This window comes from Eleutherodactylus coqui, chromosome 1 (genome assembly GCF_035609145.1).
Source record: "Eleutherodactylus coqui strain aEleCoq1 chromosome 1, aEleCoq1.hap1, whole genome shotgun sequence".
In the NCBI taxonomy this organism is placed as follows: domain Eukaryota; kingdom Metazoa; phylum Chordata; class Amphibia; order Anura; family Eleutherodactylidae; genus Eleutherodactylus; species Eleutherodactylus coqui.
Window position 1 is genome coordinate 432,966,975 of NC_089837.1, and position 27,286 is coordinate 432,994,260.

The 27,286-nt window shown below is 45.9% G+C and overlaps 1 protein-coding gene across 1 annotated transcript; it reads right to left on the reverse strand.

The window, feature by feature from the left end:
• Positions 1–7,314: 7,314 nt before the first annotated feature.
• On the reverse strand, positions 7,315–20,008 carry POGLUT3 (protein O-glucosyltransferase 3). Its single transcript, XM_066582104.1, has 8 exons — positions 19,723–20,008; positions 15,583–15,780; positions 12,706–12,992; positions 12,318–12,534; positions 11,912–12,108; positions 11,006–11,200; positions 9,513–9,617; positions 7,315–8,122 (listed from the first exon to the last, which is right to left on the reverse strand). The coding sequence occupies exons 1-8, from the start codon at positions 19,937–19,939 to the stop codon at positions 7,994–7,996; spliced, it is 1,545 nt and encodes a 514-aa protein (XP_066438201.1). The 5' UTR covers positions 19,940–20,008; the 3' UTR covers positions 7,315–7,993.
• Between the last annotated feature and the right edge of the window lie 7,278 nt (positions 20,009–27,286).

Consider the following 27,286-nt stretch of genomic DNA (forward strand, 5'->3'; position numbering starts at 1 on the left):
TCGATTTCAAGATTCTGAAGTCAGAATTGTGCTTTAGCAAAATTTACGAGTAGTTGAATTAATTTGATCTATTGCCCAGTCCTAGGTAGTGCAAAGATTAGAAATGACTCCCTGTCCACAGGATAATTATCTGATTGGTTTATGGTCTGACTGTTGGGACCCCCAACAATTCTGGGAATGGGGGTCCTGAAGGTCTCCGCATGACTGTAGCGACTGTTGCGCTAGCACAATGCCTCTTCATTCATTTCATTGGGCCTGCCAGAGATAGCGGAGTGCTTGCTGGTTCTGGTAGTCCCAGTGAAATGAAAGGAGTGGCATCAGGAGTGCTCAATCTCCGTATAGCTATCTAATCTGTAAATTTGGAAGTGCATATTTAGATTACTCTTCTGTATTATAATTCGGAGCTGCGTACACAAGTCAGGAGGCATTCCTGCTTCATAGTGTCTGTACAGAGCTCGCTCTGGTGATTTACATCCTGGGGAGTATCCTCTTCGGGGCTGGATTCACACGGTTACATTGCGTCCGAGAATCTCTGAAGCGACCCGCATCCACCTACATGGGCCATGAACATTACATGTCTTATTTCTTCTGTGAAAAGAATAAGAATAGGATTTGCAGACGGTTTTGTTTTTCACACCAAATGTCAGTCCATGTGAAAAATCACCCATGTGTATACCCCGATAGGCTACAATGAGGCCGTGTGCTGGCTGTGGAGGACACAGCCCTAAAACTTGCCTTTGTGAATAACACCCCATAGAGTAATCTTCTGTAGGACAATGTTACTCGTCCCTCTGCGTTGTAGGAGTTTGGCTAAGGGTACTTTTACACTTGCACCCAAGTTGCGCAAGTGATTGCTCAAAGAGCGATTACGGGCGACTTTCGTCCCATGTTAAACACAGGGCCCAACATAGCAAATGAGCGAAAATCATTGATTCCAACAGCAGCGCATGCTGCATATTTTTTCACGCGACCAAAAAAATATGCTTGTATAAATGAGCCCTTAGGCCATTCTCACACAACCGTTTTTTACCGCGACATTTTAAATGCTGCTGTATAACGCTCCTATTGATTTTAATGGGGCCGCGCAGACAAGTGCTCGAATGCGCTGTTTTCCAGCATCGTGATTTTTAGGCGCTGTCTGCTCAATTTTGTCACGGTTAGTGCACCTCATCACCCATCAAACCCACGGTCAGAGGCAGTAACCTGCATCCAAAAACGTCAGTAAAATAGCTAGCATACCTATGGCCTTTTTTTTAAAAAAACAAACAAACATCCTCATGATTGTCTCATTTACTACTATAGATGCCAAAGTAGAACTCTCCGAGTTATAAAATGTTTATATTGTCACACCTCCAGGTGTCTTCAAGTGTTCTGACTGAATGCATCCATTGTCTACAGACACCGGCTAAAAATAAAACGCCCATAACAGGTTGGTAGTAAGAGGTCTATATGAGGCATTGAGTTGTGGGTGGCAGAGAAATACTCTACTGAGCAGCCTAGAATGAGATTTATTAAGACTGGTGTTTTTGTATACCTGGCTTAGGGCTCCTTCACGCTGGCGATTGTGATTTAGCCGCGATTTTTAAGTGGCAGAGACGCTTTTTCCTGAGAATAATCCGGCATTGCATCGCTGCCGCCTGCGATTTTTCCAGCGTAATAGTCAATAGGACTTTCTAATGTTAAAAACGCATCATGCGAGAATCGCAAGTTCATTGTTGCGATGTGATTAAAAGGAGGCTCCATAGGGAAATATGGGCGATTCAAAAAAAAATTGCAAAACACAGAAAGATAGAACATGCTGCATTTTTTTTTTTTAATCGCAACATGGCATGGGTGAAAACATTGCAATTGGGAATGAAACCATTGAAAGTCATTGGTTTCATAATTCTGCGTTATCACTAAGGGCCCCTTCACACTGGTGATCACGATTTTGCAGTGAGAAAATTGCGTCAAAATCGCATCTTTGTTCCCGCGATTTTTGAGCATCAGTGATGCTTTTTCCTGAGAATAATTTTGCACTGCATCGCTCCCGCCCGCGATTTTCTCGTGTAATAAAATCGCACGTTGGTCAGTAGGAGTTTCTAATGTTAAAAACACATGGCACAAAAATGGGAATGAAACCATTGAAAATCATTGGTTTCATAATTCTGTGTTTTCTCTCACTCCCGCATCGTGTGAAAATCGCACGATTTTATCGCAAGTGTGACGGTCCCCTTAAACTGAAGTTTGCTGGAATCATTTTCTGGCTTTAAACATAATAAATCTTTGGGACTGTTCTAGGCCACACTAAAACCCGGTCGCTTGTATTGCCACTTCTCAAAAATGGCAGGTGCAAAAAAAAGTCGCAAATTTTGGTGCACCCTAGGAAATGAGTGGCCAACTGGGGAACCTCTGATAAGAAAGGATTTTCTATAAACTAAATGTAAGCAGTAACAATTTTGCTTCAGAGTAAAAATCTTTACTTGTATATTATGCACTATTCTTATGTAATACAACATAATGCATTGCCAAGGGCTGCAGCCGGGCCTGGGAACTGAGTCACAGGGCTTATTTTTTTACTTTGCCAGGGTGTGTCACTGATGGTGACAGACGTGTGAGAATAGATCAGATATCCGCACACCGTGTACACTAAGAAACACTGTATTAAGGCTGATTTAGACACAACGATTCTTGCTCAAAAATCACTCAAAGCTGTCTTTTGAGCGAGAATCGTTTAGTCTAACTGCACTGACATTGTGCAGTTTTTGTTAAGGAATCGCTGATCGTTCTGCTTCAGCATGCCCAAAGAGAAGGATCAGCCTTATCAAGAGCTCACAGCGGGATACTGCTGATACTATTGTTTCAGCTCTATCCCGCTCTCTGAACACAGGCGGGGTATGAAGAACACAGCGGTCCAGCTGTGTTCTGCATACTCCGCTCGGAGACGTCAGCTGTATAACAGCTGAGCGCTCCGAGCAGAGAACAGCTGGATACAGAAGACAAGCGGCCCGCTTGTCTTCTGCATACCCCGATCAGAGTGCTCAACTGCATACCAGCTGGGCGCTTCGAGCAGAAAACAGCTGGATGCAGAAAACAAGCGGCCCCGCTTGTCTTCTGCATACCTGCTCAGAGCGCTCAGCTGTATACTAGCTGCGAGTTCAGAGCAGAGAACAGCTGGATGCATAACCCACTCGGAGCGCAAAGTGATCGCTCAACGTTTGAGCAATCACCTTGCGCTGTAAATGCACTTTTGAGCGATAATCGTTGTGTGTAAACTAGGCTTTAGAGCTCACTCACAGGCGTATATCGTTCGCATACTATGCGGTGCTAAATCACACCTGCCTTTTTTTCACGTGTATATTATGCATGTTGAAAAAACCACAGCATGTCCTGTTTTGGTGCAAATTCCGCACCATTATAGGCTATAGGGGTTTAACACGTACATGTGTATTTGCTGTGAACTGAATATATGACGTGCGTAAATAATACATAATACCTACACACCTATGCCCATGTGACTCCTTATGATGCAGAAAATCCAAAGCTGTATCCTGTTCCGTCATCTACAATTAAAATTCGCTAAATGACTTACAGTACAAAGGTTAAGGCTGCTTATTCATTTCTTGTGAAGATCCCTTAAATCAGCGGTTCTTAATGTGGCCGTTATTGCCCCCTGGGGGGCGTTTTTACTTCTCAAGGATGCGGTGGAACAAAAAGGGGCGTTGGAACATAACAGAGGTGGTAGGGGGGCATTTTTTGTTTGCTTTGTTGATTTTTTTTTCGCCTAGTAGCTAAATTTTTCTAAACATTAGTAGTGATACCTCTGTGAAATCTGAAACCAATGAAAACTGAGGCAATTATTTCCATATGAATCACTTATATGTAATGGGAGTTGTGTGCAGCCTGCGCACCTCTATCATATAATGTATGACTTTTATAACTCCATGACTTCCACTACAGATCAATCACACTTCATAACACTGAATAACCTACAGCACAACCTACCACACTGTATTCCATAATGCTGCTGATTGGCTGGAACTGCTTCAAACTTTCACTTGTGTGGATCTCTGGGAGTTGTAGTCTTAGTGGCTTAGCTAATTAGCGGCATTATGGAATACAGTGGGTTAGGTTGTTCTTTAGGTTATCCAGTGTGATTGATCTGTAGCGGAGTCATGGAGTTATAAAAGTCATACATCATTATATGATAGAGCGACATAAGCAGTGCATTCTTGAAGCATGCCTTATAAAAATGGCTGAGAAAAAGAAATGCCGTCAATATTTAAATGAATAATTGAAATACGGATTCATCCCTTCTCCTACAAAAGGGTAGCTTCCCTTGTGCCTCGTTTGTGAAAAGACATTTTCGAATGAAGCTATGAAGCCTTCGAGACTGAGTGATCACCCTGCAAAAATGCATTCAGCAAAGTGGGTATGCCTATTTCATTTTTCCAAGGTTTAAAGTCAAGGTCTGAGAACAGCAGCACTGAAGGCAAGCTATTTAGAAAATCTGCTCTCAATGCTGACAAAGGCCTCCTTGCTCGTATTAATAAAGTCTCTTTATTAATAGCGCAATGTGGAAAGTCACAAACTATTGGGGAAACACTTGTGTAAAAGACGGTTTTTGAGCGATAATCGTTGTGTGTAACTGCACTGACTTCGTGCAGTTTTTGTTATGCCATCGCTTATCATCGTCTTTCAGTGTGCTGAAAGACAACGATCAGTCTTATCAGAGATTTACAGCGAGATACAGCTGATACTATTGTTTCAGCTGTATCCCGTCCCTGATAACAGGCTGAGTATGAAGAACAGAGCGGTCCAGCTCTATTCTCCATACCTGGCATGGGGCACTTGGCTGTATAACAGCCGGGCGCTCCGTGCAGAAAACATCTGGAAGCAGAAGACAAGCTCGGACACCCCGCTTGTCTTCTGCATTCTCCACTCCGAGCGCTCGGCTATATAACAGCCGGGCACTGGGAGTGGAGAACAGCTGGATGCAGAAGACAAAAACATCCCTTTAACAAATGTACTTGCTTTTGCAACCGACGGAGCTGCATCCATGATTGGTCGATATTGCGGATTTTTAGCCCATTTAAAATCTGCTATACCTGGCATAATGGCAGTCCACTGTGTGATCTATCGGCAGCACCTTGTTGCTAAACATTAGTGAGCGATTGCATGATTCTCTGCGCTATGTAATTAATACTGTTAACAAGATAAAAGCGCACTCTTTGAACGAACGTCTTTTCCAAAAGCTCTGTCAAGACCATCACAAAGAATTAGAACGTCTACTGCTACACACTGAAGTGAGGTGGCGGTCGAGCGGAAAGTGCTTATGACGCTTCTACGAACTTTTTCACACAGTAGTCAAGTTTCTTCAGCCGACTGACCCAAGCTCTTTGTTAGGACCAGGAGACCAGGGCGTTGCCCAGTCTCCTGATTCTATATCTTCTAGCAGTCACAGGGTTACTGTAACTGGCTCCTCCACTCAGCTTGGGAGGATTTGTAATCAAGCTTCCTATTTAAACCATCCACTCTGTTCCTATAATGCCTGCTGTTGATGTCACTTCATGTGATTGCTTGCAAGCTCCTCCACCATTCCAATACCTAAAGGGGACACTGGGCTGAAGAAGGTTGAAAACCACTAGTTTAGATTATTTAGGGTTTGTGCACACATGGTGAAAAGTTTCCACAAATTGATCCACAATGAAATCTGAACATGATTTCATTGCTAATTTTGGTGCAGATTTCACTGGCTGCATGGCACTGGATGAAATCTGCAGCGTTTCTGTGATGGAGTGTGACAAGATCCCACAGCGGATTTCTTGGAGTTAGTAAAACCTCTTTTATTAACATTTTACTGTATTTCTGCTGCAGATTTTGAGTGCACATTTAGCAGCTGAAATTTTGCAACATATACATTATGCATTAACTTGTTTCACACAGCATGCAACCCCAGAAGTATTAGGCCTCATGTCCACAGGGAAATTCGGGGGCACGGATTCTCCATGCAGAATCCCGCAGCGGGTCCCTCCTTTCCCGCAGACATGAGGCCAGAAAATCGATTGTACTTACCTTTCCAGATGCTTTGGAACTCCCCTCCGTCACGACCGAATCTTCTTTCTTTGGCCCGGCGGATGTGCTCGGCATGCCGGAAGCGTGCTGCACGCATGTGCCGTGCATAATTTTTGTTTTTGAACTCCTGCTTTCCCGCCGTCCCACAGCACAAATGCAGCTGCGGGTGTGCCGCGGGACCGGACGGCTTCCATAGGCTTCAATGGAAGCAGTGTGAGACATCCGTTTGGGAAGACCGCACGAAATGGAGCATGCTACGGGTGCTTTCCCGCGCCAGGGAAAAGTGACAACCACAGGTATTTAATTACCTGCGGGTGTCCAATGATTCTCTATGGGCGTGGATCATGCAGGCAGGACACCCGTGCGGAATTCTTAATTCTATCTTGCCCGTGGACATTGGGCTTTAGGCTGTGCTTCCAATCATAGTATTACAGCTTTTGTAAGGCCGGTTTCACACGGCCGAGAAAATCATGTGAGATTTGTGCGTTGCAAGACGCACAAATCTTGCACCAATATGAACCCTATTCATTTGAATGGATTTATACATACGAGTGATGTTTTCCTGCATAGCATCGCCGCTTGTTATATCTTCTTGCAATATCACCCACTGTTTCCAATACCGCCAGCCCCATTGAAAGCAATGAGAGAACTCTGCCTTGGGAAACTGTGACATTTTGCAGTAAACTGCATGCGGTTTTCAGACACTGTTTTGGAATGCAATTAATATGCACCGCATTATCGCCAGAGAAATGAGGTAAAACCACAATTTGTAGACCATGTGGGAACACAGCCTTCCAGTTATGAAGTTTGATAGACTATTAGGCTGTGTTGGAGCTTCCATTGCAGATTTATGTTGAAATCCAGGAGGAAATAGCGCTACATGCAGCACTATTTTGTCCGGGAGAATACTGGAGGGTGTAACTGAATCCGGACTGGCCCCATTAAAGTCAGTGGAGGCTCTTCACCTCTGTCATGAAACAGATCAGTTGTGGACAGGAATGATGTATTTCTGGTCCCATAAACGGAATTCCCAGACAGCGATGTGAACAAGCGTTACATATCACCAGCAAGGACTTCTTTTCCTTTGCAAATGGGGGATTCCTCTTATCGATGTGTAGTAAATTTTTATGATGGGAATACCCAGCAGCCAATCCCATTATGCCCCTTTTACTTTGTACAGATTAAACTACTCGTACAGAGTTGTTAATTTGCGAGGTTTATCATCATAACACAGAAATCCTGTAAAACGCTGAGAGGCAATTATGAATTAAAGAACATAAAAAAATATTTAATTAAAAATTCATATTACAAAACCGTTAATACCAATACATTTACAGCATTGAAATGATATAGACATACAAAGGATCACTATTATACGCTTTATAATTGTGATGATTTTTCACCTTTTCCTCTTAAATATGGAGTGTGCATTAAAAATGTGTTGTGGTAACATGAGGGTGGGCAGTCAAATCGCAGTCCACCAGCCCCATCCATTACTGATGAGGGAGATTGTGGTGTACCACATTTATGCTGTATCAAGGATTTCCACAAATGGAAATTAATTGAGCAAAACCTGCAAATTGGAATTGACCGCTGTGGTCCCATTGTTTGTAGAAATCGGTGAGGAGCGCCATAGAGAACGGTGGCCCCTTCGTAGAGCTTCTCTATAGGGTGCTGTGTCCCCTTTGTTTGCAGATCTCGGCAGGCGGTGGGGACTCCATAGAGCGCTGTGGACCCCTTGTTTGTTGAATAGGGGTGATGTGACCCCTTTATTTTGCATAATGTCAGAAGGTACAAGATCTTGGACCTCATCACTAAGGAACAATTGTGCTTGGCAGAAGGCAGCTATTCTCCGGGAGCCTGTAATGCCCGTCATTAGTCACGTTGGTACAGTACCACTTTCCATCATTCGCTGTGATGCAGATCTCCTCTCTATAGTTTATAACTCATCTTTCTTATTAATTTTCTTTCTGTGACAGCTACAGATAGTGGTGTTATCATCCGGCTGAGGAACGTGTTCCATCTTATCACGGATTTCTGGACGGCTTATTTGACGCTTGGCATACATCTGAAGAAGAAAAATGAGGCCTAGATTTATTACAACACATTTTGAGGTTGGTAATCCATATTTTATTTTTTTACCCTATTCAATACTATGTAGATTCGGTAAGCAGAATAAAAGAGTAAATTACGGTTACACAAGGTAACATTATGGTATTACGGCAACTTAAATGTTTCCATAATAAATAAGGTCAGATGTGCGTTGGCAGCCTACCAAAAGCTGATGATCACAGAGCTATTGTGCTGCCTAAATCAAATTTAACACCCCACAAAATTGCCGAAACAGCTCCCACAAGACAATCACAAGCATCAATTAGCCATAAAAAAGGAAGTACAGCACATGTGCAGTGCAGCCTTGTCTTGCACCAGAAAATAGGTGTAAATAGTCTTCCCCATATAGATTTTGTTTTATAGCTGGCTGGTTTTTTTTGTTTTTTTTTTCAGCGACTTCTTTCCCAAAATGTAGCATGCTCTACTGTGGGTTTTTTATTTTTTCTGTATTCAAATTTCTACCCATAGACCTCAATTTTAATAACAATGGCATAATAAACTCGGCTGGTTGTGCCTTTTCTTGGTGCAGGTTTCTTTTTTTTTTGTCTTTGTGCCATTTAAATGATGCATGCAAGAGGCCTCCTAAATATTTGTGAAATGTTCCTCTTTGAGGTCCAGGGCTCAACATTTTCTCTTAAAGGGGTTGTCTCGCGGCAGCAAGTGGGGTTATACACTTCTGTATGGCCATATTAATGCACTTTGTAATATACATCGTGCATTAAATATGAGCCATACAGAAGTTATTCACTTACCCACTCCGTTGCTGGCGTCCCCGTCTCCGTGGCTCCGTCTAATTTCTGTGTCTTCTGGCTGCTTTAGACGCGCTTGCACTGTGCGGTCTTCTGCCTGGTGAATGGGGCCGTTCCGGTGCGCTAGCGCCGGAGAGCTGGTCTGCGCGTCGTCATCGTAGCTCCGCCTCCGTCGCGTGGTGCCGATCAGCCAATGAGGTGGCTGTATCGGCAGTGGAACGCAAGGAAGGAGAAGACAATCCATGGTGCACCATGGGAGAAGACCCGCGGTGCACCATGGGAGAAAACTACGGTGCACCATTGGGAAAGGAACGGCGGCCATCTTTAAAAGAAGAAAAGAAGATGCTGCGCGAACGGTAATGCAGGTAAGCATTTTGTTGTTTTTTTTAAAATAACAAACGGAATTGATTTTAACAGGGCAGAATGCGGGGGTAAGTTGAAAAAAAAATTTGGGGATTTCGCCGCGGGACAACCCCTTTAATCTATTCTATTCATTTTGTTGCTGTGTTAGCAGCAAATGGTGATTTTGAGAACTCTAAAAACAATACAAAATGACTGGAATCTAGTCCTACAACACGTTCTTGTAGTACTTCTTACCTGTAATACTTTATAATAGTAACAATAAAGTCTGTGAGGTTGCAGCAGTTCCCTGGCAAGAGACTGACCTTCCTTGGCAATTTTCCTTATTTCTTCATCATTTTCCTTGAGGAAAAAAATAACTAATGGGTTTTCACAAATAACACACATCTCATCCAAAATCAAAATTGGCGTATAGGCAATCACTTTAAAGGGGTTGTCCCGCGCCGAAACGGGTTTTTTTTTTTTTTTCAAACCCCCCCCCCCCCCCCGTTCGGCGCGAGACAACCCCGATGCAGGGGTTAAAAAAGAACACCGGAGAGTGCTTACCTGAATCCCCGCGCTCCGGTGACTTCTTACTTACCTGCTGAAGATGGCCGCCGGGATCCTCTCCCTCGGTGGACCGCAGGGCTTCTGTGCGGTCCATTGCCGATTCCAGCCTCCTGATTGGCTGGAATCGGCACGTGACGGGGCGGAGCTTCACGGAGCTACACGGAGCCCCATTCAGAAAAGAAGAAGACCCGGACTGCGCAAGTGCGGCTAATTTGGCCATTAGACGGCGAAAATTAGTCGGCTCCATGGAAACGAGGACGCTAGCAACGGAGCAGGTAAGTGAAAAACGTCTTATAACTTCTGTATGGCTCATAATTAATGCACAATGTACATTACAAAGTGCATTAATATGGCCATACAGAAGTGTATAGACCCACTTGCTGCCGCGGGACAACCCCTTTAATGATTGGTGGGGTCCCAGAGGTCGGAAAACTACCATATCCTGAAAATGAAGGGGTTGCAGCACTGCGGCTTTAGGCCTCATGTCCACGGGGAAAATCAGACCCGCTACGGATTCTACATGGAGAATCCGTAGCGGGTCCCTCCTTTCCCGCGGACATGACGGCTGAAAATAAGAATAAACTCACCTACTGCGGGCCGTGCGTGTCTTCCCTTCTTCGCGGCCAGAACTTCTTTCTTCGGCCGGGCGGATGTGCTCGGCACGCCTGCTGCGTGTCGCGCACATGCGCCAGGCACGTCTGCTGGCCCGAAGAAAGAAGATCCTGCCGCGAAGGAAGGAAGGAAGATCTGCATCACCCGGTGCAGGTGAGTTTAATTCAGGCGCGGGTCTCCTGCGGATCCGGACGGCTTCCATAGGCTTCAACAGGAGCCTGCGGGAGACCTGCACGAAAATGGAGCATGTCCATTTTTTTTCATGCTCGAGAATTTTTTTAATTCACTTTTATTGACCATTCGCGGGAATTTATCTACCCGCGGGTGGTCAATGCATCCCTATGGGGTGCAGATCCGCATGCGGGTGATCCGCTGCGGATTTTAATACTTCTTTTGCCCGTGGACATGAGGCCTTAGAGATACCCGATAGTAAAAAAATAATGTGCTATGACATGGGCAAATAGATATAAATGGAGAAGCCTGTGATTACAGCCAGGTCGTATATTTGTTATAAACATGGCAATCTGAAATCAAAATAGTGTCAAAAAACGTAGAGAAGTACGTCTTACCTTAGCCCACTTTATCTTGTCTAACAAATCCCCTAAGTTGCGTTTTATGGGGATGTAGTGTTTTTCTGGTTTTAGGTTACTGTAGAAGTGTTCATAATATGAAGAATCCTGCTTCAGCACCAGGCTGTCTCCCAGCATGAGATACGGAAACCTGTACGCAGCCACAGTCCCATCCACATTCACCTGGTATTTGTACTGTAAAAAGCAATAATAGACAGCAAACATGTTAGTTGTTATTAAAGCTCTTAGGGCTTCTTCACACGGACAATTCTCATGTCTGGGTTTACAACTGGCTACATATCATCAACACACTGTCCTTTTATAACCAATGGCGGTATACAGATATGCCTTTTTACATGATTTACATACTGCAGCATGTCCTATTCTGGTCCAATTTCTCTGATGTCATGCATTCACGTCAGTGGTTGCCCAAAAAACATCGGAAAGAAAAATGAACTGCACATACTAGCAAAAGAGGAAAGTGGGCACACATAACGCATGCGGATGCAACACTGTCATACACACGGACTAACAAAGTTTTTTTTATGGACCAAAATGGACATGCCTGCCTGAATAAGCCTTAATTGAAGGGGTTATTAAAAACCCAAAAGCCTGCAGTTACAAGCGCCGGCCACTACACAGAGGTCGGCAGGGAGACTTCCACTGCTTCTGCTCCGACCTCTGTGCATTTGTGGAGCTGACAGCATGCACCCACTCAGCTGATCAGTAGAGGTTTCGAACGCCGGCCCCAGCCTATCAACTATTGATGACCTATCCTAAGACTAGGTCATCAATGGTATGCTCCTTGGAAAACCCCTTTAACACCTAGCCACCAATTAAAACATAATGTTTTTTCCATGTAAAATGAATGCAGTTTTTAAGGAAAAATAAGTATATTTAATTCACCTTGAAGAAATCAAAGAATCCAATAAGTGGAGCTTTTCCCAGCTGCTTCTCCATTTCTCGGAAGAAGAAGTAACCAGTGATACCTGCATCAAGCAACTCTGGGTTCTTTTTAGACATGCGCACTAACTGAAGACGCTCCTCCCGGCTGTCTCGGCCCCTGAAAAAGGCCTGTTCAGTTTTATTGTCCCACGAAGGACCTAAAAAGTACAAAAATTGAACATTTTAATGTACACATGAATGGCTTGAGTGTTAAAGGGGTTGTCAGAGATATTTTTTTTGTAAATTAGTGCTCTCCAAGTCAAGTACCAGGAGATTTGTTTTCACCAGTATGAGCGATGGCGAGTGGACAACATACTAGAGGAATATAATATTGAATCAGGGCGAGGCCCGCACCTATGCTACTTACCTGTGTGGCCCTGGATAGAGAGCAGGTCATTGGTGACGCCACGTAACGTTTCAAGTGTGGAATGAGTAATGTCATAGGTTGGCAGAATGATGTCTCTAGAATCAGAAGATCCACACCAAGAAATCATAGGCATCGGACCAGGGGTTGCATTTGCCTTTCGATGTTCTACCGGCCAATCGCCAACATTGATGTAAAATTCAATGTCAGGTAGACGAACCTAGACAAATGCCGAAAGTTTATTCATTTCACTGATTCCAGCCACCAACACAGTCATGAAAACATCTGAGAGGAAATATCAGTCCAACCTGCATAATCTAAACATATCAACATGTCAAGCCTTGTTTATACTCCAATTATTGCAGCTGGGTGAATCTTGGCATACTCTTACCTTTCTTGCCAATGATTGCAACATTTCATCAGAGAACATTTTGAAGTCTGTGTATTTTCCCAAGGACCGTCGGTAGATTTGATTATCAAGGACTGTGTAGTGAACGATGGCACCTCGTGATTCTGCAAACCTCCTGGGTACTTCCTCCAGCATTCTGTTCAGGTCTATAGATGGGAAGGGGGCAAAGTCTTTTGATATCTGAGCTTCATTTGTTGGACATGAATTAGTCTGTTGCCAAATTTCAGGGTCGTCTTCGGCACAGTCGCAGTACTCGTGATAAACCGGTCCTAAAAAAGAAATGTTAGAATGCCACTTAAGATAACTGCAGCACTGTGGGCTCTGATGGAAGCTGCAAATAAAACTGATAGTGCCTGAAATTACCACAAAGAAATTTGGGGTAATGGGCAAAAGGCCTGGTCATGGGCCCCTGATGCCCGATGCTAGCAATGCAAATAGGTGTTAAATAGAAATGTAAAGCGTTCTTTCACAGTCTTTACATGCTAGAAGGGTCCCTTGAAACCAAGCTGACCATTTAGTGTCGCTGTCCTCGGACTCCCAGTGATCAGCTGTAATCTGTAGGGGAACCTGAAAGTAAGCGTTCAGTTTCTCTGAACCACCACAGGGAAAATTAAACCTAACACAGTGCACCTTGCATTGTGTTCGGAGAAGATGGCTTCTGATGTCTCCCACGAAGTTGGCGCGTACCCACAGTGTCACTTTTTTTCAGACTGCTCTGTGTGCACGCTCTTCCAATTATCTCTATGGAAAAGCATGCAAACACAGCCTTGTGCAGAGTCATGCTATGTGCATGCGCCAACTTTGTGGGGACACCGCATAGGAATGTGGCACTTAGTGAGTATGAAACAGCTCGCTGAACCCCTCCGTTCCCTCATCATTGAGCCCCATTACATACTTTATAAGGGCTCAAAGTTGATGACTGGTTCCCTTTTGAGGAACACCAATGTTTTTCCTATGGGTGCCTTCACACAAGGATGGAATATTCTACTGTCATAATCCGTGTGGAGTTGCGGGCAGAATTCTGTCATTTTCAACCATACATATTATATATCAAAACATCCAAAACAAAAATCTTTTTTTAGCTTTTTGCCCACAATAAAACTAAAAAACGGGAAAAAGAAGTCAGTGAAAAAGATATATATAAAAAAAAAATCGCCCTATGTCACGGGAAAAAATATGCAGCAAAAATAATTTTGGTAGCTGAAGAAAAAAAATAGGGCAGTAAAACAACCACATGGGTAAAATAACTAAAATGTGTCTGGTCCTTAAGGTACAAAACAGCCGGTTGTTTCAGGGGTTAAAGAAACCTCACCCACATGCTGTTGAAAAAAAAAGCCACTCAAAGTCCAAGCAAAAATTGACTTGCAGTGCAAATTTTAATTCGGCAGAAAGTCAATTTATGATGCAGATTTCATCCGCAGCATCAGTCCACTGATATATGTCGGCAAGTCCTATTTTACGCCTATGATATGGACAGGAATAGGACATGCTATGAGTTTTCAAAGTCAATGTACCATGTCTCCATAGGCATATAATGGGGCCATGCACTGTCCGTGGATTAGCATGGGTATCACATGGCCCAAAATATGCTATTGTGTGGGAGACCCTAGGCCACAGATAAGTGTGTGATGATGATATTGTGTCTAGATAGTTATAGAATCACAGACCCGGGCCCCGCTATTCTATGTTGTGCCCTGTCATAAATCCTTTAGATAGATTCAGTCAGGCATTCAAAGTTACAGATTTTTATAAATTCGTGTTCCGCTGACGCATCTTTCCCTTTGGGAGTTGAAGTTGTCCTTTAACAGATCTACTTTAATATGTTCTACACTGTCTTGGGTTATAAACTTGCAACATATGAGGGTTGATCCAACTTCAAATCCCAAAGACAAAGATGCCAGGGAATACAAATTTACTAAAGATAAACAAACAAACTCCGACTCTGAACAGAAGCCTGCATCTCTGAAGGATTTATGGCCGATCTGGTGCAGGAGTAGTAGAGGCTCCGGGTCTGTGATCCAACCATACATCATTCCAGCGATAATAGGACTCATACTTTTATTTATGGGCTAATTAAGGATTTACTCTCCAAGCTCATTCGGTTTAGTTTTTTTTTTTTTTTACATCAATCATGTCATGTGTCTGCTGTTCAAATATACAAAATCTGTGTGTTTTACTTCAGATATTTTGTTAACCCCCTGAGTGACAACCAATATGCCTTTGTACTGACCTCGCTAATGGGCTTTAAACCTGCACATACATATATTCTTAAGGCTGCATTCACACAAATGTATATCGGCTCAGTTTTTACGCCGAGCCAATATACGTCCTCCTCATCTGCAGGAGGGGGGGGGGGGGAGAATGGAAGAGCCAGGAGCAGGAACTGAGCTCCCGCCCCCTCTCTGCCTCCTCTCCGCCCCTCTGCACTATTTGCAATGAAAGGAGGTGGGATGGGGCGGGGCTAAGTTACGAGAATTATAATGCCTCTTCCCATTGCAAATAGTGCAGAGGGGCGGAGAGGAGGCAGAGAGGGGGCGGGAGCTCAGAGCACTGCTCCCGGCTCTTCCAGCCTCCCCCCCTGCAGAGAGAGACGACGTATATCGGCTCGGCGCGAAAACAGAGCTGATATACGTTCGTGTGAATGCAGCCTAAGTCTGTGCTTGGCTAACAGCCAGGAGAAGTGATACCTTAGATCCTGGTAGATTAACCTCTTATGTGACACAATTAATAGCAGAAGGTATATCTACAAAATAATTTCATTTTTCTTACTGAGATGAATACATTTTTTGCTATTCTATTTACATTGCTTGTCCCACATACTGTTTACGCCCTCTCCTGTCTGCAATATATTTACATTACCTTTTAGTATATAGGGAGACTGAGCGACATGTTTATCCTGATGGAACACTTCAATGATCAGCCCTTCTTTAGCACTTCCATACATGCGATATCTCATCAGGAAAGAGCCGTCATTCCTGTCAAGGGGCTCCGGTACATGAATTCGGATGTATTCCTTCGCAGACAGGGCTTTAATCATGACCTTAAATGATTTAGCACCTAGAAAAAATATATAGAATGTTATTAAAAATAAACTGCTGTAGAGAAGCTCATTGTACGTGACCTCTGAGGGTGCATTCACATGGATGAGTGTGGTATCGGTATGAGGTCATTCTGTTATCATGCTTGTAAAATTGTGATTCTGGATGCAGACATGATGCGCTTTTTCTTAATAAATGCATCACATCTATGGACTCTTTCAGTGGTAAAAATCGAACTGAAGCAAATTGCATGGCATGTGAGGCTGATGCAATTTTTAAAAAAAGATCCCATTGAAAATAATGGGGGATTCCTTACTAGGATTCACCCTAAAATAGGACAAGTAGCCAACATTCAATCTCACAGAATCTCTGCAAAAGAAAAGTTGCTCATGTGAATAAACACATTAAAATCAATGTGTTATTAACATGCGTGAATTCCATCCATATTGCTATCGGATAGAACTCGCGTGTAAAACTCATCCGTGTGTGTGTGTGTGTGTGTATATACCTTCAGTCTGTCCGTTTTCTAGGCTTTAGGCCTCTTTCACACAAGAAAATCACAGTGATAACTTATATGCGTTCTGTGCGATATCGCGATTTTATTGCGCTCTTTTGCCTGGATTTTTTGGGGGCTTGAAATATAAGGGAAAAAAATACACTACCGACACTTGTCTGTGGTCTTTAGCCAGCGCTTCCTTGTGAAGGGGGTCAAAGATCCCACCTCCAGGAAGCGCTGGCGCTGATTGGTTCTCAAGCACTGCGGCTCAGTTAATCACTGCAGTGCTTGATAAACCAATCACAGCCATTCAATGTGATGGCTGCGATTAGTTCATCGAGCATTGTAATGATTGGTTCTCGAGCGCCACGGGTCAGCCAATCAGAGCCAGTGCTTCACGGAGCGGGATTTTTGAACCCCTTCACCAGGAAGCGCTGGCTGAAGACTATGACAGGTGCGACGGAGCTTTGGGAGTAGACCTACGGCGGAGTGGAGAGCGCCTGTTAGGTAATGTATTGTTTTTGTTTAATGAGGCTAGGGTTTATTTTAGGGGAAACAGTAGGACTTCCTACTGTAAAATTTGCATTGCACCTCAACAGAAAGGAAGACTCCATAGGGAAACATGGGCTACAAAACATCACAAATCGTGCCAATAATCAGCTTGCCACTAATTTTTTTTTCTTGCAATGTAGCAGCCTACAAAAATCGCTAATGTGAAACATACTGATTAGAAGGCCTGGGCTTCACATACATGCGATTTGTAGCGCTGTGGCATCGGGAGAAAATCATGCAATTTTGTGTGAAAGCGGCATTAAGCAGCTTGTCCCCAGTTACTGTGGATTCTTCTTCCAGATTTGCAGACAGAAAATCAGCAGCAGGATATAATACTTGTAGGCTGGGTTCACACAAGATGGATTTGCTGCAGAAATTCCGTGTGGATTGTCCGCACGGAAATTCTGCACGCGGTTCCTAATTCCGGGATTAGCCAGCAAAGTGCTGCGCCCAGTCCGTTGCGACCAAACTGTGCGGAAACCGCCATGCGGCGCGAAAATTAAAGACGCAGCATGTCAATTCTTTTTTCCCCCCCGCAACGTCCTTTCTCCTCTATATAGGGAGAGATGACCGCAGCGGAAATGCAGGATTTTCGCGGATTTTCTGTGCGACCAATCCGCGAGAATTCTGCTAGAAATCCGTCCCATGTGAACCCAGCTGTAAAGTGGATGGGATTTACAGAAATATCATTCAGCAAAAAACCCTGCAATATAAATTGACCTGCAGTGTAGATTTTAAATCCACAGCATCTCTGTTTGTGCTTCGGATGGGTCACTGATTTGTTGAAAATTTACCCCAGTAAAGTCAATAGGGAAGTGAAGATCTTTCACACGTCTAAATTGTTGTGGATTATCTGCGGATCTGCTGCTAGGGAAAGTAAGAAAATGATCAACTTTAAAAAGAAAAAAACTTTCAGTTTTTTATTAAAGGTGCTCTTCTCCCGCTCTCCTGCAGCGTTTTGTCTGCTGTCCTGCCGATTTCTATACCCTGGCCTTCCCAGCGATGACATGATGACTGCAGCCAACTACAGACTGCGGTGGTTCTATGGGCCGAGATGTCATTATTGCAGCCCAGGAGACTTGGCAGAGAAACGGGCAAAACTTTGCAGGAGGGGGTGAAGGGGGCAAACTGTTTGGTTTGTTTTGGGGTTTTTTTGTTCCACAACAGCAAGTCTGCAAGAACATCCACCTCATGTGAAAATACCCAAAAAGTGAATGAATTACTTATGGGCTGCTAGAACACAGCCTTCCATGCCAATGCCATTAAGGCTGCCTGCCCACAGGTGAGTTGTCATTGCGTTATCTGCTGCGATAATCCGCCGCGGGTAATGCAGTGAATGCTTTCTATAGGAGAACTATGAAAAGTGCAGCCCGACGTCCACAAGCGGAGAATCATAGCGACTCTCCACTCGCAGGATTCAAATCGCGGCATGCTGTGATTTTTCGTGGTGAGCCTATCTATTAGCTAGGCTCACCGCGGAGACCTGTCAGTTCCCCCCTCCTGCGGCAGAATATCGCTAGCGATATTCCGCCTCGGCCGTGGACAGGCAGCCTTATACAATGCCTAATGTAACTGACTACAGTTTATTACATCATGCTTACAGATATAGCTAGATGTAATGCAAGGCTGATAACTTACTGCAACTACCGTGTTTCCCTCAAAATAAGACCCTGGTTTTTTTTAAATTAATTTTTGTCCCAAAAGAGGCACTAGGTCTTATTTTCCTTACCTAGCAGGCTCGGTCAACGTCCATTATGTCGCTCTCTGGAGGTCTGTGTTGTTCTTCGCTCCTAGCTGCTCGTACATCATCACTCCCTGGTGATGGGATTCATAAATCCCGCCTCCAGAAAGCGATGTATGTGATTGGTTCATCGAGCGCTGCATTGATTGGTTGAGCACGGCACTCAAGAACTAATCACAGCCATCACATTGGCTCTAGCCACGGTTCAGCCAATTCATAAATCCCGCCTCCACAACGCACGATGGCTGTTGATTGGATCTTCGAGCGCCACGGCTCAGCCAATCAATGCAGCGCTGGATAAACCAACACTCTACTTGCGCAGGAAAAAGGAACACTTCTTGACTAGCGACTAATTAGCCATTTCAGTGGCTGGGAGCATTGGTGCTTTATTTTGGTGCACTCAAATGAACATGCCTTGTGGATTCGAACAATTACAGTTCAGTATGCCAACGCATCTGCAAAAACCCAGCGCTCTGGCGTGTGCAAATACACTTAGGCCTCATGTCCACGGGGGAAATCAGCATGCTCTATTTTGAGGCGAATTCCATTGAAGTCAATAGAGGCCGGCCGACCTGCCGCCCATCCACAATCATCATTGTGGAAAGGTCGCGGAATCCGCGGCATCGCCTAGCAACGTCGCGGCCTTATCTGTACTGCGCATATGCGTCAGCTGACATATCCTCAGCACAGAATAGACGAATCCGAACAGGTATGCGGAGGTCACTGTCCGGGCACAGGGTCGGATCCTGCTACGGGTTCCTGCATGCGGAATCTGACCCGGTCGTGTGCAGGTGGCGTAACATGGGAGACCATACGAACTCCCTCCAGTCACCGCTGCGCCACCTGCAGGTTGCTTTTTAGCAGTTGCACATCGTGTAACTATTGGATTCAAAACTTGACTTTTAGAAAACTGTAAAAAAAATCCTGCTGTTATTTGCGTTTTTTTGTATAATGGTTTTCTATACCCCATTTTCACTGTGTCCTGCCAGCTACAGTGCCCCATCACACTGCCAGCCACAGGGCAGTAGAGCCCGCACAGTGCCACCTCCGTACACACAAGTCTCTACAGCCGGAGCCTTGCAGGAGGGAGGGGGTTAACAGCTAAGTATTTGGGCAGCAGTGATGACGCGGGGGGCGGGGCTCCGCGGCCCCGTGGGTCTGGGAAGAGTTACCTGGCGAGGAGGTGATGTTGTGGCCCTCCTCGTTCACCGCCTGCATGTAGAAGTACCGGACCGGCAGGGTGACGGCCGCCTGCAGCCCCGGCCCCCACACCAGGCTCCGCTCCGGGCTCACCGCCCCCGTACAGCCGGCAGCAGGGAGGCTCCCCGCGCCGAGCAGCAGCAGGAACAGCGGTGCCATCTTCGGGCAGCGGGCAACGCGGTCCGCCATGTGTCATCACACGGGCTGCCACACTCATTCAAAGTTTGTGGTGGGTGATGGGGCAGGAGATCTGTCCTTCGGTGATTGGTGGCCGAGCAGCCAATCTGGAGAGGGCTGGGTGATGTGCTGGGCAGCTCCAGCGGAGTGTGCGCATGTATGTGCGATGCTCTGCACGGAACTCCAGCTACAGGAGGGTGCGATGCTCTGCAGGAATGTGCACAAGGCATTACAGCTGTGTACAGGAATAAATACGGATAGCCCGGTGCAATGCTCTGCACGTACAGAGGAATGTACCCTAACACAATGGTGCAAACCTCTGCAGCAGGCCTGGGATGTACAGAAGCTGATGGGCCAATCACAAGTGTTCCCCACACGAGGGACCTACAGGGGCTGTGACCACGTACCGCACAGTTCACTGCTGCTTCAAACTTTTACTAACGGGATGCAAAACAAAGTACGGAGTTTTCCCACCGCTGCACGGCTCACACCAGCCGGAGCCGAGAGATCTTGCCCCACATTTTTTGTTTAGGCTCAGCATCCATGTCTTCCAGTTGCCTCCATCGTAGAGGGTCCCTGTGTTCCCTGTTGAGTAGCGGAACTCTAGCCAGTGGGCCCGCATGCTGGATATCCGGCAGACTATCTGCAGCAGTTTACTCCCACCGCTCTCCTCATCATAGACCCTCTTTTGCCACGCACCTTTTTCCTAAACCCCCCCCCCCAAAATTAAAACATGGCAATAATAAGCAAGGTACACTGTAAGTTAAAGGGGTTGTCCCGCGCTGAAACGGGGTTTTTTTTTATTTTTTTAACAACCCCCCCCCCCCCCCCCGTTCGGCGCGAGACAACCCCGATGCAGGGGTTAAAAAAACAACCCGCACAGCGCTTACCTGAATCCCGGCGGTCCGGCGTCTTCATACTCACCTGCTGAAGATGGCCGCCGGGATCCTCTGTCTCCGTGGACCGCAGGGCTTCTGTGCGGTCCATTGCCGATTCCAGCCTCCTGCTTGGCTGGAATCGGCACGTGACGGGGCGGAGCTACACGGAGCCGGCATTCTGCACCAGCGGCCCCATAGAAGACTGCAGAAGACCCGGACTGCGCAAGCGCGGCTAATTTGGCCATCGGAGGCCGAAAATTAGTCGGCTCCATGGGAACGAGGACGCCAGCAACGGAGCAGGTAAGTATAAAACTTTTTATAACTTCTGTATGGCTCATAATTAATGCACAATGTACATTACAAAGTGCATTATTATGGCCATACAGAAGTGTATAGACCCACTTGCTGCCGCGGGACAACCCCTTTAAGGTTGAGATGGTGGGGATAACCTACTATGTAAGCACTGTATTAATGGGGGTTTCCAGAGTATTTTTAGGTCAGCAGTAGTTGGTCAGCCAGGTTCCCACTATCAGCACCACTACACAAGGTACTGAGCGGAAGCAGAAGGCTCCAACCCCCCTGTAGTGGCCAGTGCTCGCTACCTCAGGATAGGTCATCTATAAAAAAAAAAATAGCCCAGAAAACCCCATTTAAAGCCTAAAACTTTAATAAGCCCAGTCCTTGTGGCTCTGGCCCTATAGGCTTTGATCTCATTAACATTTTGATTGCTGGAGAGCAAGGTGTGTGTATGTAGCTCCTATGACCTTACCAGGGGTGGTGGCAGTGAGTATTTCAGGGTATACAGATAGCGTTTGGGTGCGACTTCCGCTCAGTTTGCAACCCAAATGCAAGGTGAGCACAAGACTGAGATGGACTTGACTACTTGCACTCGCATCACATTTTGGGATAGTGCAGATGACAAGGAATCTTAGTCAGCAGACAGGAAGGATAAAAACTAGCACCATTGGGAAGACATCTGAAATTGCTGTCCATGTCTCCACTGTAAAGAATCTAAGGAGTGGAGCAGCATTTGTTTTACCCCTGCAATCATGCCAATTAAAGGGGTTTTCCAGGGAAATACTATTGATGACCTACCCTATAATATCATACGGTCTGTCAGAGTCTCCAGTGTTCTTAAAGGTAAGGAGAGTGCTGCATACTATACTAGTTCTGCCATAAAAATACTGACTGCAAACCTCACTAGAAAGGAGCCGAGCGCTGCAGGGAACAGAACGTCGTGTCTCACTGGGTTTATAAATGTAAAGGGGTTTTACCATAGCAGACATCTGGAATGTTGTCCCAGCACATCCAAAAGTGCGCAGTATGCATTGGCAGTCTAGAGCCAGTTTCACATCTGTGTTGGAACCTTCGGTCGGAGGTTCTGTGATAGATCCGGCTCAGAATACCAGAAGAAAACGTTGCATGCAGCACTTTTTCCAAAGGCTGGATAGCTGAGCAGAAAGCGGATGGACCCCATTGTGATCCGTGGGGTCCATCTGACACTGTTCAGTTCCATCCTGTGATGGAGCCATTTGGCCTCTGGGATTGCCTTTTCCTGCTTCCTGAATGGAATAGGAAAGCGGAATCCTGGGCGCAGGTTGAAAGCACTTTAAGTCAGTGGGAGGACGGGCATGTGCACCTGCGCTCCATCCCTTCAGTGGGACCAGTGGCTATAGCCAAGCACATGAACTCAGCTATCCCCAGTGATCCCATTGAAGTGCATCGTCCGCTGCCTCACACTTCAGGACTTGCCGAGGCTGCATTCCAGAGACTCGCTTTGGTCAGACAACTCCATTAAATTCAGCAAGAAAAACATCCTGGCTTTCAAAATGGCACCGAACATTATTAAACCAGTTATATGTATAGAAGTGGGTCACCCACAAAAGTCTCCAGCTATTACAAATGTTCCTCCAGGCAAATGTGAAACTCCAGTTTCTGCCAGCAGTTGAGGCAATTACTCCTCTTCTACCGTTGTAATGTTCTGCTTCATGTCAATCCAGAGACCAATTGGTTGATCTTGCAGGCTACTCCTGTAGCCTGCCAACCTGTTTGTACAGGTTCTTGGGCGAGTCATGACCAACCACTGCCTGGTACAGGGACATGTAAATAGGCCGTCCCAGGGAGCTCTGGGGACAAAGTAGTAATAATAACTTTGAAATTGTTTAGTAATCATAATGGTTTAGGCCTGAGACTACTTCACTACCCCAAAGCCCCTTCACCCAGCAATAAACTATTTATCACTCCCTCCTTTTTACCAACTCGGCTGACATCTTCTGCAGCCATCTTTCTAAATATCAAAACCTTCTTCTCCAAACACATGCCCTACCTTACTTCTCCTCACTGATGGTGATATATCGCCTCATCCTGGCCCACCTCACCAAATTCCACATATCAGATCTTCCCCCAAACATCAGCACACTACCACTAATTTTAGTAACTTTTTATACCTCAAACCCATTAACTTTGACCCTTGCTCTGCAATTCCCTCTCTGGAACATCATGAAACGCCTGCAGCGAACTTGCCTACATTCAGGTACTCTTCATTTCTCATGACCTAGGCTTCGTTGTTCCAACAGAAACATGGCTGATCCATGCTGACACAGCTTCTCATGCTACACTTTCCTATGGTGGACCTGAATTTATCCATAATCCCAGCTCAAACATGGGGGAGGAATCCGCTTTTCCTGTTAGATTATCCCATCAACCCAATTCCACCTCCATCCACCCTCAACCTACTGTCTGTTGAAGTACGCTCAGTTTGTATCTAGGCAAAAATGGAGGTCCGCACGCAAAAGAGTCAATAAAAAGAATGACCTTTTATTAAATAGAATTAGATTAAAATATCAAAAAACAGAAAAGACGAGTTCCCAAACAAAAAGAAACAATGCATCAATAAAGGAAGGCATCTAGCCTGTCATGTTACTAGGGAAATGTCCATGCAAAAGATACCCAACGCTATCAGTTGTGTTACCAATGATGACTATAAGGGCTCCTTCACGCTGGCAATCGCGATTTTGCTGCAAGAAAATCATGGCAAAATCGAGTCTTTTTTCTCGCGATTTTTGAGCGGCAGCACTGCATTTTATGCTTACGGCGCTCACACGGCTGTAAGCATAAAAAGCTGTGTGGGTCGCACAGTGTTTTTCCACTTTGGAGCCAGCGGCGACTTGGTGTACTGCCGCCTATGGCAGAGAAACTACTGCACATAACAGCATATCTCCCGCATGTGGTCATGTATAATCTACCTGTTTTATTTGTTTATATCCCCCACGCCATCGCTTCACAATGGCACGTATACATTTTGCCCATACACAATGTAAGGCTTTGTTTACATGTGCATACATAGGCCGGGTTTTCACGCCTGGCCGATATACGCTGTCCCTCTCTGCAGAAGGAGGAGGCGGGACGGGAGCAGTGCACTGAGCTGGGGTAGTATGGAAGTATTTACAGTGAATAATCGAAGCCTAACATGAACACCAACCCCTAAACCTAACCGTGCAGCCCAGGCAACAATCTATACAGACGCTGTTGCTAGGAGTTTCCCCGGAGCAGCCGTCCCCCTTGCATGTCCCATGTAGCCAGCACCTCCACGCTCCAGCAATCCCCCTGCACTGAGGCTCTGCCTCAGCTGCCTAACTGCTCCAGCTGTGCTTGCTGCACTCCCACTGTCTCCCTTGCTGCTGTTGGTGGGGGATTAAGGATGGCTGTGCCTCTCCTGACGGTGCCTCAGCATGTCCTGCTGGGGCCACCACCGGTCGCAGGCTTACCGCTGTCCTTCCCTGCCGGCACAGCCTCTGCATGCTCTGAATCTCCTTGCGCGGCGGCACTCCGACTCTGGCGGTGACTGTGGATCTCGTGCCGGCGCTCCAAGGTTTGCCGCTGTCCTCCTCACCACTGCTCCCAGGTTTGCCTCTGTCCTCCCCCCCAGCGCTCCCAAGTTTGCCGATGTCCTCTGCAAGCTGCCTATGCAACCTTAGTGTCCTTCCAGGACCTGCACGCCAGCTGAGCAGCCAATCAGCTACAAGGGGCATAACCAGCCTGTCAGTCTTGTCTCCACCAGTACTTCCTGGTGGTGACAAGATACAATAATACCATCTGTCTGATTGTGTTTTATAGCCCAGCTTTCATTTCTTACACAGCTGAGGTAAAATAAAAGCTGCACTGTGATTAGTTATACTGCTGAGATAAAATAAAAGCTGCACTGTGATTGGTTATACTGCTGAGGCAAAATAAAACTACACTGTGATTGGTTGCTAGCACTCCACTTTCATTTCTTACATTGCTGAGGTAAAATAAAAGCAGTGCTGTGATTGGTTGCTATTTGTTGTACTGCTGAGGTAAAATAAAAGCTGCACTGTGATTGGTTGCTATAGGCAACACAGATTTTCTATAAAACCTCAATCCATGTTACTGGGTATTTGGTTCAAGTTTTAAAGGGGTTGTCTCGCGGCAGCAAGTGGGGTTATACACTTCCGTATGGCCATATTAATGCACTTTGTAATATACATCGTGCATTAATTATGAGCCATACAGAAGTTATTCACTTACCTGCTCCGTTGCTAGCGTCCTCGTCTCCATGGTTCCGTCTAAATTCGCTGGCAGCTTGCTTTTTTAGACGCGCTTGCGCAGTCTGGTCTTCTCCTTTCAGCACGAGCCGCTTCAGTGTGCTCGCCGCTACAGCTCTTCTGCACATGCGCAGACGAGCTGTCACTGCTCGGGAGCGCGCTGGAGCGGCCATTCTGTACCATCCTCTGTTAGAGGAAGGTGCAGAGCCGCCCAGCCCAGCAGCCCAGCCGAGAAGCCGCCCAGCTGTCCAGGTAAGTGATGGGCCGGGGGGGGGCTGTTGCTAGGCCGGGGGAACTGTCACTGGGCCGGGGGGGGGGGGGGGCTGTCGCTAGGCCGGGGTGGGGGGGCTGTCGCTGGGCCGGGGGGGGCTGTCGCTAGGCCGGGGGAACTGTCGCTAGGCTGGGGGGGGGGGGCTGTCGCTGGGCCGGGGGGGCTGCGCCGGTTACCTGCTGCCTGGCGGTGGGTGACTGTGTGCCGTGGTCGGCCGCGTTGAATCCAGGGGTCCGGTCGGCGGCTGCGGGGCGTCTGGTTGTCAGGGAGACACAGCTGGTAGCGTCTCGGGAGCGCGCACGTCGGGCTACAGCAAGCGAAGGGAAAAGAGCTGGCGGCCATCTTGGGAAAATTTTTATAAGTTGCTGAAACGCTGGAACTGTAAGTAGAAACCAGCTAGAAAAGTCATTTACAGGGGTAATTAGTAATGTATGCTTAATTAGGGGGACTGGGCAAAAAAAAAAATTCACTGCTTCCTCGAGACATCTCCTTTAATGCCGGTAACGCTGGATATTCCTACTAGTTTAATAATCGCATACATGCGACAACAACATCTGCCCGCTTACACGTGTAGGCATAGCTTATGATGTGCACCCCTTTCCCCTCACCACACAGTGGCGGCAGCAGAGCTGGGGTGCGTCTGAACATCACCAAATCAATCTGTCTTGTCGCACGCTCTAGATAACTCTATAGATTTTCTGGATAAACCGTAACTTATGTCCTTCCTCATGAGGCTATCTGACTGCCAAATTTAATCAAAATCACTTCAGCAGTTTAGCCGTGAAAAGGTGACAGAGTTACTTTGGCATTTATAATATGAGTATGGATATGGATATGGATGTTGCTGTATATGATCAGTAGAGTGTTAGATCAGTCTTCATTACTGCATAGATGCTCTTTTGGGTGCTTTTTTTGGGGGGGGGGGGGGGGAGTATACATCAATCTACTCCTATGATTAGTTGCTATCTGATCTGCAACTTCAGTGAAAATTAAAGCGACCCTCCAGGCCTGGACAAACAAACATGGCAGTATGCGTCATTAATTTAAGACCCTGCACTTGCTTTGGTTGATGGTGCTGGCCGGACGGAGTAGCATGTAGTGTTCTCCAACTCCAGTCCTCAGGGACCAGCAGGTCACATTTCAGGATTTCCTCAGTATTGCACAGGTGATGTAATTATTGTCGGTGCCTCATACATTGCCACAGGTGTTCTTACTATAGGAGATCCCGAAAACATGGCCTATGGGGTCACTGAGGACTGGAGTTGAGGAACACTGTCTGATGCATGATGTGCAGTAGGTAGTCAGAAGCAGTGTGGCCATCTTCGTTTGTCCAGAACCAGAGGGTCACTTTAAGCTGACTTCTGGATGCTCGTTACTGTTTTAGTCCCTGGAGGATCATGAGTACCACACTTGTGGCCCATTTTAGTATATCCCTTATCAATACTGTATTCTTTGGATGTCTATGTATATTTGTGTGCAATACAATTGATGGTGAGCCATTTGTTTCTACAGTCTAGTCTGTAAATGGGTCAGAGATCTTAATATCTAATAAAGTATTGTCTTATAAGGAGACCTTGTTTAGTTTCTATATACTTTGGTCCGCATACTATCTTTCATGTATGTTTGTAGTCTGCACCTGGCTGTC

Excerpts from the sequence above, each read along its gene's own strand:
- POGLUT3 (XM_066582104.1), bottom strand. The coding sequence starts at position 19,939 with ATGGCGGACCGCGTTGCCCGCTGCCCGAAGATGGCACCGCTGTTCCTG. Across the intron at positions 12,535-12,705 it reads TGCAATCATTGGCAAGAAAG|GTTCGTCTACCTGACATTGA; the intron begins GTAAGAGTATGC and ends GCATTTGTCTAG. Across the intron at positions 9,618-11,005 it reads ACAAGATAAAGTGGGCTAAG|GAAAATGATGAAGAAATAAG; the intron begins GTAAGACGTACT and ends TTTTTCCTCAAG.